We start from the raw sequence: 15,801 nt of genomic DNA, 5'->3' as shown, positions 1-15,801 counted from the left end.
CTGGTGTTGATTCAAGCCGACGAAGGCGACTTGCGTATTCAGGCCGAGCGCACCAAGTACCGTCTCCAGACCTCCAACAAGCCCTTTAGCAGCGTCCACGCCGCCAAGCTCGCACGCATCGCGGCTGCATCCCCCGACGAGGACAATGTGCTCCACGAGGCAAAAGCCCACTTGCTGTACCCAGCAACTCTAAGAACCTATAGCTGATATGCGCATAGCACAACGCGTGGGCACACCAAGGGCATCTCGAGCAAGAATGAAGAGCAACCGACGGCACCCCTGACGCGTGCTGAAAGCCTCGGCGACGACGAGCCCGAGATGGACCCGTGGCTCATCTCGCGCGGAGCCGAGTACCAAGTCAAGCTCCACAAAGCCCTTGTAATGTGGGGCCACAACGAAGCGGCCGACGGACTCTTCCCGCCCCCCGCGACCCCTCCCGGTACGCACATCTATCTATCTATCAAGCCATCTATCCATCTATCCATCTTTCTGTCTATCTCTCTATTGGGCACTCATGAGCCGTGTATAGAGTCACTGCACACGTCAGCATGGCAGCGCTTCCGAAACGAGCTCATTTATGTCCCGCGCGATCCGTACAACTACTTTGGGCTCTATACGGCGTTCAAGAGCGACGCCAAGTTGCAGCCGTACTACCGACACCACCCAGCATCGGCAACGGGCACCAGTGTACGTTAACGATCTTATTTTGTTGATTCGTCTGTGACATGTTCTTATGTTAGGAAGACACGCTGTTTCGATCTGTGGACCGTATCCGCCTCGTGCACTCCATCTTGGCCGAACACATCAACTTTGACGCGCTCAAGGGCGCCACGTACTTCACCGACCTCTTTGCCTTGCACGACGAGGCAGCGCTCCAGCACTTGACAAAGAGCTGGGCGACAAACTGGCGGCTCACGCGGCAGCCGCTCGGTGAACTGCGCAACTACTTTGGCGAGAAGATCGCGCTCTACTTTGCGTGGCTCGAGTTTTACACCAAGAGCCTCCTCTTGCCAGCGGTGATTGGCATCATTATCTACGTTCTAGACATCCGCAACATTGGCAACGTCGCTGCTGGCAAGATCTTTTTCGCGGGGTTTATCGTGGTCTGGTCGACGTTTTTTACGGAATTTTGGAAGCGCAAATCCGAAATTTACACGGTACTTTGGGGCGTCGACGAGAGTCTCGACATTGACTCGACGCCGCGCACGCAGTACAAGGGAGTGCGCCGCATGAATCCCATCGACAACTCGCCGCAGATTTGGGACATGGCCACCGCCACGTACGTCCTTATGAAACTATCGCAATGGTCTGAGAACAAAGTGTGTAGGGCTCGGCGTCGGCGCATGGTCTCGTACCTCGTCGTGCTCATCATGGTCCTCGCGGTGCTGGTCGCGCTTGGCGGGCTCTTTTACCTAAAGCACCTCGCGACCAAGCTCTCGGACCCGACCGACGCGCAATGGGCATCGGTGGGCGTCAGCGTTCTCAACTCGATCCAAATCAACATTCTCAATATGGTATCCAAGTATCCAAGTATCCAAGTATCCAAATATCATTAACATCCACAGGTCTACCGACGTGTGGCGGAAAAACTCAACCACTGGGAGAACCACCGGACGAGCGTTCAGTTTGAGAACCATTTGATCACCAAGGTGTTCCTCTTCCAGTTCTGCAACTCATTTGCGTCCTTCTTCTACATCGCCTACATCAAAGCGTACATCGGCGACGTGTGCTTGAACAACAGCTGCCTCATCGAGCTCCGCGTCCAGCTCTTCGTGCTCTTCCTTCTCTCGACGATCGTCAGCAACGCTCTCGAGATCGCAATGCCGTTTGTGTGGGCCTACGTTTACCGCTTCCTCGCGCGGACGCCGGCGACCAAGAATCTCAAGCGCAGCGATCTCTCGGACGAAGAGATCCAAGCGCTCTGGGCGCCGTACGAAGAAGACGACGCGTTCGCCGACTACAACGAGATGGTGATTCAGTATGGTTTTGTGACGCTGTTTGTGGTGGCCATGCCGATCACGCCAGCGATGGCGCTCTTCAACAACGTTTTGGAAGCGCACGTAGACGCCTACAAGCTCTGCAAGGGCCATCGACGTCCGTACCCGCACCGCGTCGCCAGCATTGGCTCGTGGTACGTGTCAGCGCTGAGAGGACATATACTGTATATATGTTCATTGTGGCTAGGTATTACTTTCTGTGTCTTATGAACTACATGGCGGTCGTGACCAACATTGGCATCATTTTGTTCACAAAAGACCCGGACGACAAGTTTACGAGCAACACGTCGACGACAGCAAAGTGGATCATCTTTCTTATCGCCGAGCACGTGTGTATCTTGATGAAGTCGGCCGTGGCCGCGGCCGTGCCCGACGTCCCGCGCGAGCTTGCGTACTTGCGGGACCGTCACAAGGACATTGAAGCCACCGTCTTCCTCGGCCAAGTGCCCGAGACCAACGACGACGACGACCTCTCGCAACAAGCCGAGAAACTCAACTTGTGTATTCACGCGACCGCGGCCGCGGCCAAGGCCATGCCCGAGACCAAGCCTGCGCTCTAGCACGTCTCCCTGCGTTTCATTTGTTACCTTCAAGATCCAACATTGCATTGCATATTATATAGTCTACTATTTTAGTCCTGTCCTTGGTCTCAACCACGAGCGACTCATTCAGAGGCGTTGTGGCAAGTGCTCTCTGTGCTTATAACGTCAATCTCGACTGGTTGAGATCTCTGGACTAGATGCATACAATATTCTACGTATTCTTGTCGACGACAGCGTTGTTGCCTACTCGCGGATCTTTTTCGGGTCAAAAGCCTCGCGCTCCCACACGCGCTGATCTGTGAGCATCATGGCCAATACAAACGCATGTCCCATCTTTCGCTTTGGGTTGTACAAGACGTCGTCGAGCGAGAGACCACGGGTATCGTGGCGGTACCCGTCATAGTCGAAAAGGGCAATGTCGCCGTGACGCAGCGCCTCACGGAGCTGAGCGAGCTCGGTCGCAGCGTACGTCTCGACAGCTTGCGCGTACAGCGGGGCGTAAATGCGATAGCGCGCTTCAATGTACCCAAGCGGCTCGCCGTGCCAGTAGGAAAAGAGCGGCTTGGCGCCACGCCCCATCGGAAACCGAACTGCTTGAGGGTTCGCAAACCCATCGGTCGCCCACGCCCAGTACGCGTCGACGTCGTCGCCGTGGCACTTGTAGAGCTTGGTATACTGCCACGCATTCTCGACGCAGGACGCACGCAGCGTCGTCTCGGGAAACGGCGTGACGTCGACCGGACCGAGGAGGAAGGGCGAGAACGCTCGTGTCCAGGGCACCTTGGACTTGGACGTGACGTTAAAGCACGTGGCCGACGGCGGCGGCGCCGTCCGTGGGCCGTAGATATATACGTGATGCATGGCGAAATGCACACTGCGCGTCGTCGCAGCTACGAGCTGGATTTGTGGTCCCCTAGCCCGTATCCAGATTTCGAATGATGGTCTTTCGTTGACTTTGCCGTTTGTATGGGCCGCGGCACACAGTAAGACCAACATTCAGATAAGTTCTCGCTGGATTGTGACGGAAGCTGGTCACATTCCTTGGTCATTCTTCAAGTTTTGGTGCCGAACATGCCCGTGCTCGACGTGCAGCCCACCACATTGCCGTTGGTCACGTGCCAGATCTGCTTGGATGCAGCGTGCGTCGTCGAGCAGCTCTGCGGCGCCAAGTGCCCCGCCGCCGTGTGCAACAGCTGCCTCCAGAGCTACGTGCAAGCGCACTCGGCGGCTGCGATCAGCGGCGTCTTGACCAAGCTCGATTGCCCGATTTGCATCACGCCACTGCCGCTGCCACGCTGGAAGGAACTTGTCGGCGACGACGCGCTTCAGCGCCTCGAGACTAAGGTCGCGGCGTCGTGCTCGACGCTGTGCCCCCAATGCCACAACTTCTCCGTGCTCTTGCCGCCCACAGAAGACACGAACGACACGAACGACGACGCGACTGACCCATGGAGCGAGGCGGGTCTGACCAAACTCCAGCCTCTTTGTACCGAGTACAACCGCCATTTGCGCAGCGCCGCCGAGGTCTACGAGTCTGTCGTTGCCCTGTACGAGACTGACCAGCGCGACGCGATGCTCACGCGGCTCTTGCCGCTCCTTCTGGATGCCGAGCGCCGCGCGACGTTGTTCTTGCACTGGCGCCGCCAGCAACCGTTCGTGTTCACGCGCTGCTGCAACCAAGCCGTGTGTTTTGGCTGCCAGACCAAGGGCCACCACGACAACGTGGCGTGCAAGAGCGCAGCGCCAATGGCCAACGACCTCGTCGAGTGCCCCGAGTGCCGCGTGCAGCTCGTGAAAGGCGACGGCTGCGACTCGATCACGTGCTTTTGCGGCGCGTCGTTCAACTGGGTCGACCGGCTTCGGGCCTATCGCCTCGCGACGCTCCTGCCATCGCGCAAGCACATTTTCAAGCGCGTTCTCTTCTTATTTCGCGCCCGCCGCCAGAAGCGTCAGTACACGATCTTTGTCGTGAGCCAGATTCCGTCGTTTGTGCTGCAGCAAAAGCTGCTGTTTATCACCTACAACTTTTTCTGCCCGAGCTGGCACCGCTTCCGCCGCTCGCTTCTCGTGCTTGTTCACCGGCGCCGCGCCAACCATCTCGCACGGCAGCTCGCGCCATAGCGGGTGCCATCGTCTCTAGTCCAATTGTCTTCTTAATCCGTTAACCCTATTGTCATCTTGATCGATTCGTCCATACGCATGTAGTGGTCGTATGGTTGAGCAACGGGGTTAGGGTCTCCTTTGTCACGCCCTTATCGGCGCACAACGCTAGCAGCTCGAGAAACGAATCTCGTCTTGACGCCGAGGAGACACAAGACGATGTTATATGCAGTGCAAGTGATTGGAGGGGGCGGCAAGAAGGCTACAGGCCCAAGGACTGCGTAGCCTATGTCGACGCAGTGCGGCTGTCTGGACGGCAACTCCTCAACAATCTGGCCGCGGACGACGTTTTTGTATTAACACGCCTCCTTCGAGTCTACTCGACCCACGCGCAGTCGCTGCCGAGCGGCGTGTGCTGCACCAACCGGTTCACACCTGTCGACTCGTCTGGCACGAGCGCCACATGACCAAACAGGTCGAACGTTGGCAGGACGAGCACATCGAGGTCTTCGGCAGTCATATCGATGCACGACTTCAAACTTAGCCGCACCACCTCTGTAGGATCACCATGTTGGTCGTACAAGATGAGGTAGCAGTCGGCGCCGCGCTGGCTAATGCACGGCGATACTTTTAGCCGCGGAAGGCCCGCGCACACAGCGTGGATCGACCCACCGCGCCGACGGACGTTGGCGGGCACGCCGAGGCTGAGACGCTCGAGGGTCAAGAGCACGCGCTGTTTGATGTCGTTGAACGAGATGGCGGCATAGTCGGCCGGCTGCGAAACACGCCTGCAGCGCAGGCCAAAGCCAGCGAGAAGCGGCAGTTGACCGACTGCGATCGTAAAGCACAAGACAGCACCCACGGTCTCGATCGAGTGGGGCGAAGACGCAACGACGTTGAAAAGCCATATGTAGAGATGAATGACCGGTGTGCGCGCGTTGATATTCGTGATGGGGCCTGCGACCATGGCGGCTGCTATCGCGACAAGGGTCGGGTCCAGCGGCAAAAACCAGTGCTCGCGCTTGCGTTTTTTGAGCAGCATCGACGTGCAAGAGAGGAATGAATAGCAAAACCACACGCTGCGAGAGAGGTAGAGGTACCCAAGTGCAAACTGCCAAAAGTCATCCGTCTGAAGGACCGCGAGCATCTCCAAGTACACTGTCCCGACGCTCTGCCAGACGTCGAGCACCAAGCAGAGGCACAGTACAGGATGCAGGAGGAAGATGCTCGTGGGATCACCGACGCAAATGTGCACGCGGGCAACCTTTGCATAGCGTTGACACTGCTTTGCGAGGCTGCGGTATTGCCGATAGTACCGACGCCAGATCACGACAGCCATATAGAGCGTGAGCGAGACGCGCGCTGCGAACTTGGCACTTAGAACAGTGACCGACGATGTCATGCGGTACGCTCCGTGGACGATCACCGAGTCGTTGCCTGGTATTGTCCAGACACAGCCAACATTGAAGGTCGAGGCAAAGAGCTGCGCCTCATAGCAAGCGCTGACTGAGAATGATGCGTTCGAGACGGCGGCGCAGAGACTCTCTTGAAACGAATGCGGCAGAAAGACGCCAGCGTTCAACTGCGTCATAATGTCGATTTGACACGACTTGGGTGGCGGCTGGATCTCAAAGACGTCGCGGTAGACACATGTCCACGTCTCCGCGTCAAAGATATATGTCCCACGGGTAAAGACCGAGCTATTGTACCTACGAGAATCGATAGGATTTAAGGTACAAAGCCTCGTGATACCGGCGATTGGCCGCTTCAAGAAGCGTCGCCTCAACAGCAGACCACGGAGTGTCGGGCGCGCTGAGGATCGAGGGTAGTGGCGGTAGCTGCCATGGGTACGGCTCGCAGAGGTAGGCTTTCAGCGGCTAAGCACATTCGATGGCAATTTGGCCGTGAGAGCTCGATGCAGCATACCGTGAGAACAATGTTGAGGCAGAGTACGAGACTCAGAAGAATCGAGAGGCTGCTCCACGTCACGCGTACAGGACGCGCTGCGGTTGGCTGCTCGGGAACGACACTTGCCGTCATTACTCGTGGTCTAAGAGTTCGCTCCAAGCCATGCGTTCACTACTGATGTGGCGCTTCTCCTATTTTCGAAAAAGGGTTTTGTAACGCAAAATTCAAGAATCAAATCCCGTTCTCGTCGCCATTAGTCCACAAACCCGACAGTGCAAACATTCGACAATGAAACTCATACACTAATGTCCACGAGACTAGAGACTGCTGTTGTGTCAGCGCGGGAGCTTGGCGTGGACTGCTTTCAACAGTGCAATCTCCTTGCGGCGCTGCTCGTACGCCACGTCATGTAGCGCTTCGCAGAGCACTGTGGAGCTCGTGTCGTTGGCAGCCACAGCGACGATCGTCTCGTACGCCAACCGACGAATCAGCGTCGGTGTCCACACGTCGTGCGTATCGTGGTGCCCGAGCTGTCCGTCGCCGCCGCGGCCCCATGAAAAAACCCGTCCGAGCCGTGTCCGCGCCAGCGTATGGCTGCCCCCCGCTGCAATGTCGACAACGTCCCGGCCACTGAGCGCCGTCACGACCCTCGGCTCCTGCGTCCAGCGATACGTGGTCTCGGTCATCGCGTCGTAGCCATCGTCAAGGTCGATAGCGTCCGCAGTCGGCCCAAGACCGAGACGACCGTTCGCGGCGCAGCCCCAGGCGTAAATGTTACCGGTCGGCCGGACGCAGAATTGAACTTTGGCCAGGAGCAAGTTGGTCGCGTCGTCGTAATGAGCACCGAGCCGGAGAGCGGTTCCGTGGGCATGCGAGATCGTGCCGACAAGGGCTGCTGGCTCGAGCGGCCCGCGGTAAATAGTCGCGTCACCGCTCGAGACGTCACCGTCAAAGGTCGGTGCATAATTCGGAGGTCGCTGCTGCAAAATGACGCCAATGGCCCCGAGCTCGAACGCGGTTGCTACGATCGTTGGCGTGTGGTCAGGGCGGAAGAAGAGTCGCGCGGTGACGCCGTCGTCTTGCGCCGCGAGCGCTGCTTGCAACCGGCGGCCCTGGTCCACATCGACCATGAGAATCGGAATGTACACACCAAGGTCGCCTGTGCATCGATAGTATCAACTTGATACAATACGGTTGTGCGATACCTGGCAGCACGAGCTCAAATGGCAAGGACTCATGAAAGTCGAACGCTAGGACGATCGAAACGACGCCGTACTCTTGAAGCGTCAGCGCTTTTTGCGCGACGGACGCCGTCACGAGCTCCAAAATGGTCTCTACGACGATATTTCATAATCGTACAAATCCATATATTTCACAGAGCAAGGAACCTTCGCGGAGATGCTGCACCTTGACAACGAGGTCGGCCTCGGTGAAGCGCACGAAAACAATGCTGTTGTCGAGTGGGAGCTCTACATACCTCCCGGTAAGGTGACAACTTGCAGCCCAAAGTCAGACCGGTGCTTGTCATGTCGGTCAAATCCAAAATGTGCGTCCAGAGACCGCGCTTGGTGACCATGCGGCACGTATTCGAAGGCATACCGCGCAGCTCGATGAGAAGCGTATCGGGGGTCAGCAGCTCGAGGTAGTACCCTTCGGGCGGCGCCAAGGACGTGAGCAAGAGCCGTCCGCCGATGTCGGTGAGCACCTCGCGGAGAAGCGCGTCGTAGTTGAAGCTCTCGTCCTTCACGGCGCGGCACCAGCGCAGCGGTAGCAGCGATGGGTGCTGCGCGAGTTGGGACACCGTTGGCTGCACCTCTTGACACCGCGTGCACCAGAGCTTGTGAATGAGCGCGTTGATCGAGCTGTGGAGCGCCGACGGCGATCGCGCCAACTGCGCGCCATCGTCGGTCCCGGACGTATCCAGCGGACTCGACACCCGCGGAGTCTCGCCCGAGATCGACACTTCGGATGGCTCTGTACTCAGAGATCCCTACCCCTAGTTGGCGCCATTGGTACGACGCTATGCTCTTACCCAATGGTCTTCCGGTGACGCGGCGACGTCGTCAAATGCAATGTCGACGATCGCGCAATCCACGGACGCGATTAACGCTCGGATATGGTCGACGCGTCGCGCGTGCTGCGCCAAGAGCACGAAACATTCCACCGGCGTCTGCAGCAAGCGCAGCCACACACTCGCCCCTACGACGCCCATTCAATCAATGTTTCGAGTGACATCGAGCTCTTGTACCATCGGCGATCGTATGTTCGTGGCCCAAGGCAAAGCTGGCTAGTGCATACTGCTGCGCCCCGTGCTTGAGCTCTGGCACGTACGCGGGGGGGAGCTCCGTGCCACGCATACGCCCCCAGCTTCCCCATTCATACAGGTCGTGGTCGCGCGTCAGTGCCGTCGATCGATTGCCCTTGCAGCCGATGACGGCAATGTCTTTCAACGTTGCTATCGCCTTGGGCTCGCTCGCATACGTAAAGGCCGACTGACGCTGCCGACGGTCGACAAACCCCACCGTAAGGTGGTCGCTGACCGTGCCATGGCCCAGCTGCCCGTCCGAGCCTATCGGAATTTGTGATGGCGTGGTATTTTTGACTCGAAAGTACCTTCGCCCCACGAGTAGACGGCGCCGTCTCGACTGAGCGCGAGAGAAAAGTAGTCGCCGCACGCAACCGCTGCGATCGGAATCACATCGGCGGCTTGGTCGTTGCGCCCTGCAAAGTATGCCAGCTGCAGCGGCGTGTCGAGGTACTCGACGTCGTCACCGAGCCTCGGGTCCAAGTACGTGGCGTACCGAGCGCCCGTTCGCGCTTCGAGAACGTCATTGGGTCCGTGGCCAGTCTGGCCGTGGTCGTTGAAGCCCCACGAAAATACACGCCCGCTGCGGTCCAGCACGAGGCAATGGCTCACGCCGAGTGCAAGCTGCTGGACGATCGCGACATTGAGCGCAATCGTCGACGGTACTTTGGTGACGAGCTGCGTGGTGTCACCAATTCGCAGCGGCAGCCCGTGGCCCCAGGCAAAGCCTTCGGTCGCTGTCGTAAGTAGTGTCGTGCTCGACGAGACGGCGACGCGCACGCACTTGGTGCCTTGCAGCCGGGATACGACCTTTGGCGCCGTCTCAACGCCATGGGCGTGGCCATCACCCAGAGACAGCCCCGTGCCAAAGGTCAAGACGGCGCCGTTGTACGCAGCACGTTCAAACACGGCCCGGGCGACGAGTTGCTGCGCTGTCTTTTGCTTTTTTGCGTACGCTTGGATGGTTTGCGCAGCAGCGTGCCGTAGTGCGAGACGCTCGTCGCGCTGGCGTGCAAAATTCCGCTGGGCGAGCCGACCCTTGTAGATGGCTTGGATCTTGGTCGACGCCGCCATCTTGGCAATGGCGGCTGCACGCTCGGCGTCGTCGGGACTTAGCGACGCGAGAATCGAAGCGTACAGCGCGTGGTGGCGGTCGCCCGCCGCCGGTAGAATCGGGTTGAGAATGTCACCTGGGATAAAGTGCCGCAGGACATAGGATGTTGTCTTGTGCTGAAGACACCAAACGACAAAGTCGTCGCGGGCGATGGCGGTCGCGTCCTTTTGTAGCGATTGCCACGCATCCGCGAGGAGCTCCTTTGCGAGGTCCCGCGTGCTGCGGTGCTGCCATGCAGCGTCGAGGCCGATCGTGAGTTTGCGCAGTCCGTTGATCGTCGAGAGAAGCAGAATGGCGACGTCGCTCTCACTGAGCGTGCGTGCACCAGGGTGAGTGCAGAGGCTGCAGAGCAAATCGACTTTGGTCGGCGCCGATGCGGAGGTCGAGGTGCAAACCGCCAGCGCACAGAGGAGCTCCATCGCGTACACTTTTTTGCTCTCGCGTGTCGTCTTGAGGGACTCGAAGAGGTACAGTGTGTAGACATCAAACGTACGCCCCATGTGCAGCCACGACCGAAACTCGTCGAGGGAAATGAACGCGGTCGTCGGCAGCGACCGCAGCTTCTCGGCGAGCGCAGCGATCTCGGCCATCGGGACGCACTGCGTGAACGGTAGGAACTGCGGAAGGATCGTCACCTGCGTCGCGTCGTAGCGCAGCGCGCTGTAGTGGCTGCCCATGGTGCCCGAGCCAAATGGAACAATTGTGTTTCTGTCGAATTGCAACTTGAACGAGGCTGTCGAGAGCCCTCGTTTGAGGCGTTGTCCTGTAGTTGAAGTTAAGAGCGTTTCGTTTGTGCAAATATCGAGGCATCCACGCACTGGTGCGTGGGAGGATGCGCACGGAGCAATATTGCTTCACATGTCGCCGCGTAGATATCAAGCGCCGCTTGATACCCTTTCAAGTGGCGTGCTCGCACGTTTTGGAGCACAGAGTTCAACGAATCAAATATCGACGTTAGGGGATGATGAGCTGTTCAATGAAGTTACTTGAATTGGAGGGGTCTACCGTGGTCGACGACGAGTCATTCGTACCCGCGTGACCCCATCGACCAACCGCGACATCGAGCGTTTGCGTCGGTCACACCAGGTCTGCTCATGGATGGTACTCTGGTCATGCGCCTGCAACTAGCGCTAGGATTTCGATGCATGACCAGTTTCATTGCTGGCTTCAAGGAGACCTGCGCCATCATCCGAAGTACATTCACAAAACCTTTTCAGAACGTGTAGTCCGACGCTGTGCGTAGGTTGCAGCAGAGTGAGATGACGGCCGTCGTGCGCCTCGTCGGAGGCTGTAACCTCAAATATCCCACTGGAGTTGCCCTTGGGACACTCAAGCTCCAAGACATGCGATGCTGGCTTTGAAGATCGCACCTCGCGTCGATACAGCAGACACTCGAGAGCCTCTAGCGCTAGCACAAGAACCTCTCGCACTGCATGTTTGTCGATGCCAACGGCAGCATCAAGGTCGTCGTCGCGACGAGTGTACTTTGGGGCGTGCCAGAAGACGACGACCAAACTTCCTTTGATAGCAGCGTCGTAGATATCTACGACTACGCTAAGGGCTAGCGCTGATCCTTTATCGTACCCTTGAACCAACCCTCGCATTAAAAAAATGTAGCTACACCATCCGCAAGTGCGGCCTCAACCCCATGCTCTTCACAGCATACTCTGAAATTGTCGAATAGCATTTCAATGGCGTGGCCACAGCCCTTCAAGCAGTAGCAACACCATACGTTGACACCCCATTTTGAATGACACGATGACGCAGTCTCCTTGCCAAACACTGTGTTGGCGACCTTCCGGCACCCCACTTGGGTTATATAAACATAACTATCAAAAGACGTTATGCGTGCGACTAGGCGCCATAGAGGATAGGGTAGGCGCGAAAGAGGTCGGCAAACGGCGCAGGGATCCCGCCCTCGTCGTCCGAAGCGAGGTCCGACATGTCGTCGTCACTGTCGTCGTCGTCGTATGCCCACTCGTCTTCGTCCCATACGACGGGGTTGGTCGTGCTCGCGAGAACGGCCTCGGTGCCCGCAAAGAGCGCTACATCATGCGTGCGAAACGTGGGCCAACTTGGATGCGTACCGTCCATATGCGGATACCGGAACGGCACTTGGCCAAAGTTGAAGCGCACGGCAAAGGGCGAGTCGATGCCGACCACAGGGTACACAGTCGGCGTCGAGCACTCTACGGGGCGCCCAACGACAGCGCCGTTGAGCGTGTATATAATAATGTGCGACTCGGCGTGGACGCTATGGACGAGGCCGCAGCCGACCGTGTCCCCACTCGAAAATGCAGGGCCAAACGCTTCACCCTACGACGCTTGAGTATACGATAAACAAGGGAAGACATCCGCGAGTACCCGCGCCGATGCGTGAAAGAAGCAGCCGTCGTCGCCATGGTACCCATACGAGTGCCGGCGCCAGCCTGATCCGGTATGTGTACATACGCAAGTGGGATCGAAGCGGGTACCTGGTTGCGCTCCCTTTAGGCGAAAAGACTTGTTGCAAAGGCCGACTGAGACGCAGTGGCGGTCGTGGAGAAATGGGCGTCTGCTTCGTCGTGAGCCAAATATGGTGAGAGGAGAGGCCGGATCTGCGTACTGCGGGTTGATCATCGGCTCGGCCCCAATCGTCACCTCGTAGTAGTTGTCGCACGTGAGCCCGACCGTGTAGCACTCGCGGCCGTCAACTTGGCGCTGGCGATACACCATTGCATGCGGCGTCTCGGTCATGGGCTCGTTGGCCCGAATGCAGCGGTCGCCGCCCAGGTTCTGTCCTGCATAATGCACCTCGATCGGCGCGTTTTCGCGGTTCCCATCATGCGCGAGCGTCACAAACCTAGCCATGCATAAGCTTTGGGTATGCGATGGGTCCGTGCGCATAGTACTTGGCCTGGCCGGCCACGTCAACGTGCGTCGGTAGCGCTAGCACCGTGTGGGCCAGCAGTCGATAGCACGCCATCTCCCTAGTTGGCACCACGTTAAACACCTCGCGGGCTATTCAATGGTTGGCATACGTGCCAAGCGCTTGCAGCAGCGGCGTGGCGACGACCAGCGGCACGTCGTGCGCGATATCAAAGTTGGTCTCGGTCCATCGACGTACAAACTGCACCTTCCAGAGGCTCGCATCGCCAGTCGCCACGTGCAGCCACGTTGACGAAACGAGGGACGTGGCCTTGAGGTCGCGCATGCCCAAGAAGGTCGCGACGTGGCGCAGCGTCTCGGTCGGAAGCGCGTCCAGCGTCATCGCCGTCTAGCTTCGAAATAGAACGTGGCACTTGCCTCGTGCGAGAGACCATCATTCTCTCCATCTGGATACAAGTCGGTTGGCGGAGCGTCGTGGCATCGACTGCCGCCATCCACGTGCCTCGTAGTACGTCCAGAGCGTGGGGCTGGCGTAAGTACACACAAACACACAAGACAATACTGCATTGAGAGTCAGGTATACGACTAAATGTCGACCAACGTGTCGGTCTTGGGCGCTACAGAGGCCGTGGGACGAACACCGGTCGTGGCGACGAATGGCCGAGCGAGCGCGAGGCGCACGCAGGGTGGGCACGCGACCTTGCCGTACGTCGCAATGCTGCATGGTTTGCAGCAGCGTTCGAGGCAGATGGCGCACCGCGGGCGGCTCGCAGGGCTCGCCTTGCACCGACGACAGCCGCGTAGGGTGGCGTCATTCGCCGCGCTCGACCGCCACGATGCGAGGCAAAAGAGCTGGCGCAGGCAACCAGGAGGCCGCGCCACCCGCTGTGGCGGCAAGCGGCTCACAAACACCTCAAACCGCACTTGGTACACGCGCTGCTGAAGCTTGGCGAGAAAGACTCGCGCCGCTGCATCAAACGCGCGGCCAGTCCCATGGGGGACGCAGCCCGCAACCGAGACCATGGTCGTTCTCGCATTGATCGCTCGAACGACAAGACCAAAGTACACGGGGTCGTCGACTTCCGTCACAAAGGTATGGTCGACCTTGAAATCGCGTGCGAGCGTCAGGCTATAGGTGCGCACCTGCGCCTCAACGCGCGTGTGCTGGAGATACGTGTACCGTTGAAAGCGCGACAGGAGCCCATTTGGCGGCTTGGCGTCCACGTAGCCCACGTCGAGAAACGACGACGGCGACGCGATCCACCGGCAAATCTGCGCGGCGCGGCGCGTCGGCAGTGGACTCAGCAGCGCGACAAAGTCGGGAAAAGCCATGTAGCCACCGGCGGCTTCGGCGTACGCGAGGAGGTTGATGACTTCGTCAAACGTCGCCTCCACGTGCTGCTGCGCGACGATCGCAGGCGCGTCGACCGTCGAGATTGCGTTCGTCGACGGCGCAAAGGTGGCGGTCGACGCGAGCGCGTGGACACGCTCCGAGTTGCGCTGCGCGACTTGCAGCATCGCGCGCTGCAGCCAGTGCGGCGCATCCCGCGTCAAGAGCGGTGCGAGGTCCATGGTCAGTTGTACTCTCGGCGTCTCCCAGACTAGCCCCGTCCACGTCGCAGGCTCTTTTATTTTTGACAAACCAGAATTGCGCTGTCCACACAGCTCGACGTTCTCAGTGCGTTGACGGGTTCCGACACGCGTGGCGACGCGACGCTATCGATATGTGGCGACGATCGCACCGCGCCAGGGTGCCGCCCGTGTTGGTACGTGGCGCCCAAAGCAGCGTCAAGGCGATGTGATCGTTGCCACAACTGGACCGTCCATGCGAGGCAATAGCTGGCGTCGACGGAATAGAGGGTCGACGGATTCGAGGTCGGAACGTCGAAGTCCGTTGCCATCTCGGCTGCAAATGGCTCGTCCCACGACCTCCCAAGGCCAATGCAAGCAGCACGCGTTACAATGGCAATAGTTTAACGCTGCCATTGGCAATACGCGCCATTGGATAATACAGGAAGGTACATTATACAGCGACCCATCCATCGTGGGTCCACACGCAAGGCGCGCGGGGAGCATGATTCCGTTGACAGCAAACGAGATCCGCTGCATCTCGCGATGCCACGTCATGAGGAGGAGGATCGAACGTAGCGGTTTCGTGGGCCCAAAACGATGTTCGTCCGACCTTGGTCCGTCGCGAACATCTCGCCCTTCTCGCAGCTAAAGAACCAGCCGTGAAGGGGCTTGCAGGGTTCGGGCACGGGCTACGAAGGGTCCCAGAGTGTAAACCCAATGTCAATGGTGCTGCAGAGCTTGACACACACGGCGAACGTTGCGATGGGCTGTGACGCGATCACAATGCCTGCTTGACGGCCCACGTGCGACGCCAGTGTCATGTTGTCCAAGAAGAGACTCGAATTCGCCGAGTGCTGTGGGTCCCAGCGCAGCACGGCGGGTGTGGGCGGCGACGGGGTGCTGGGTTGAAGAACGTCCAGCTGGAGGTAGTCGAGCATCGCACGCAAGTCCGACACGTCTGCTTCGTCAAGGCCGTGCAATGGGAGTGTTCGAACCGCACGACACGCATCGAAGTAGCTCCCTAGCACGCGGCACAGCGTCTTCCGCGCGGCTCTAAACAAGGTGCCGCCGACATTGAGTGTGACCAACTCGGTCGCTTGGTCGAGGTCCGTGGGGCGGCGACGCGGCGTGTGCAGGCGCTGGAGCAGCTCGAGCTGGGCTGCGACGTGCGTTTCCTGCTGGCGCAGCGCCTCTTCCTTGGCAGTCAACGCGTCCACGATCGCATCCATCTCGTCGACCGCAGCATCGCTCCGCGGCGTTGCGCGGAGTGCCGCGATGCGCGCTGCCAAGTTGGTGCGGCCATCGACCATCGCTCTTGGTTGCAAATGAAAAAGTGCAACATACTGACGTGGCAGCGCCAAAGAAGAGACACCCACAACCCGACGGCGCTGGCTC

General features: G+C 58.8%; 8 protein-coding genes across 8 annotated transcripts in view; 2 read left to right on the top strand and 6 right to left on the bottom strand.

Annotated features, from left to right (window-relative positions):
- Positions 1–2,768, top strand: part of SDRG_00653 (hypothetical protein) — a 6,911-nt gene extending 4,143 nt beyond the window's left edge. The window contains exons 4-10 of the mRNA XM_008606137.1: positions 43–176; positions 219–439; positions 530–687; positions 741–1,279; positions 1,328–1,514; positions 1,566–2,131; positions 2,185–2,768. Of these exons, the coding sequence (XP_008604359.1) occupies positions 43–176; positions 219–439; positions 530–687; positions 741–1,279; positions 1,328–1,514; positions 1,566–2,131; positions 2,185–2,557 (2,178 nt within the window). The 3' untranslated portion in view covers positions 2,558–2,768. The remainder of the gene's footprint in view (positions 1–42; positions 177–218; positions 440–529; positions 688–740; positions 1,280–1,327; positions 1,515–1,565; positions 2,132–2,184) is intronic.
- On the bottom strand, positions 2,439–3,447 carry SDRG_00652 (hypothetical protein). Its single transcript, XM_008606136.1, has one exon. It carries the CDS (start codon positions 3,398–3,400, stop codon positions 2,783–2,785), a length of 618 nt encoding a protein of 205 aa, XP_008604358.1. The 5' UTR covers positions 3,401–3,447; the 3' UTR covers positions 2,439–2,782.
- Positions 3,448–3,549: 102 nt separating this feature from the next.
- Positions 3,550–4,721, top strand: SDRG_00651 (hypothetical protein). Its single transcript, XM_008606135.1, has one exon. The coding sequence runs from the start codon at positions 3,611–3,613 to the stop codon at positions 4,658–4,660; it is 1,050 nt and encodes a 349-aa protein (XP_008604357.1). The 5' UTR covers positions 3,550–3,610; the 3' UTR covers positions 4,661–4,721.
- A 249-nt stretch (positions 4,722–4,970) lies between these two features.
- Positions 4,971–6,752, bottom strand: SDRG_00650 (hypothetical protein). Its single transcript, XM_008606134.1, has 3 exons — positions 6,566–6,752; positions 6,392–6,516; positions 4,971–6,348 (listed from the first exon to the last, which is right to left on the bottom strand). The coding sequence occupies exons 1-3, from the start codon at positions 6,677–6,679 to the stop codon at positions 5,016–5,018; spliced, it is 1,572 nt and encodes a 523-aa protein (XP_008604356.1). The 5' UTR covers positions 6,680–6,752; the 3' UTR covers positions 4,971–5,015.
- Positions 6,753–6,860: 108 nt separating this feature from the next.
- Positions 6,861–10,643, bottom strand: SDRG_00649 (hypothetical protein; the record flags this gene model as incomplete). Its single annotated transcript, XM_008606133.1, has 7 exons — positions 6,861–7,706; positions 7,753–7,881; positions 7,936–8,016; positions 8,063–8,537; positions 8,580–8,746; positions 8,796–9,116; positions 9,161–10,643. 7 exons carry the CDS (start codon positions 10,641–10,643, stop codon positions 6,883–6,885), a joined length of 3,480 nt encoding a protein of 1,159 aa, XP_008604355.1. The 3' UTR covers positions 6,861–6,882.
- A 1,175-nt stretch (positions 10,644–11,818) lies between these two features.
- On the bottom strand, positions 11,819–13,216 carry SDRG_00648 (hypothetical protein; the record flags this gene model as incomplete). The annotated part of the gene is made up of 7 exons (XM_008606132.1): positions 11,819–12,011; positions 12,054–12,282; positions 12,331–12,395; positions 12,441–12,520; positions 12,572–12,808; positions 12,858–12,935; positions 12,987–13,216. 7 exons carry the CDS (start codon positions 13,214–13,216, stop codon positions 11,821–11,823), a joined length of 1,110 nt encoding a protein of 369 aa, XP_008604354.1. The 3' UTR covers positions 11,819–11,820.
- Positions 13,217–13,387: 171 nt separating this feature from the next.
- Positions 13,388–14,619, bottom strand: SDRG_00647 (hypothetical protein). The gene has a single exon (XM_008606131.1). The coding sequence runs from the start codon at positions 14,404–14,406 to the stop codon at positions 13,420–13,422; it is 987 nt and encodes a 328-aa protein (XP_008604353.1). The 5' UTR covers positions 14,407–14,619; the 3' UTR covers positions 13,388–13,419.
- Positions 14,620–14,835: 216 nt separating this feature from the next.
- SDRG_00646 (hypothetical protein) lies at positions 14,836–15,801 on the bottom strand. Its single transcript, XM_008606130.1, has one exon. The coding sequence runs from the start codon at positions 15,714–15,716 to the stop codon at positions 15,096–15,098; it is 621 nt and encodes a 206-aa protein (XP_008604352.1). The 5' UTR covers positions 15,717–15,801; the 3' UTR covers positions 14,836–15,095.

The sequence above is a fragment of the Saprolegnia diclina genome (genome assembly GCF_000281045.1).
Source record: "Saprolegnia diclina VS20 unplaced genomic scaffold supercont1.2, whole genome shotgun sequence".
Taxonomy (NCBI): Eukaryota; Oomycota; class Saprolegniomycetes; order Saprolegniales; family Saprolegniaceae; genus Saprolegnia; species Saprolegnia diclina.
This window is presented reverse-complemented; position numbering and strand designations above follow the sequence as displayed.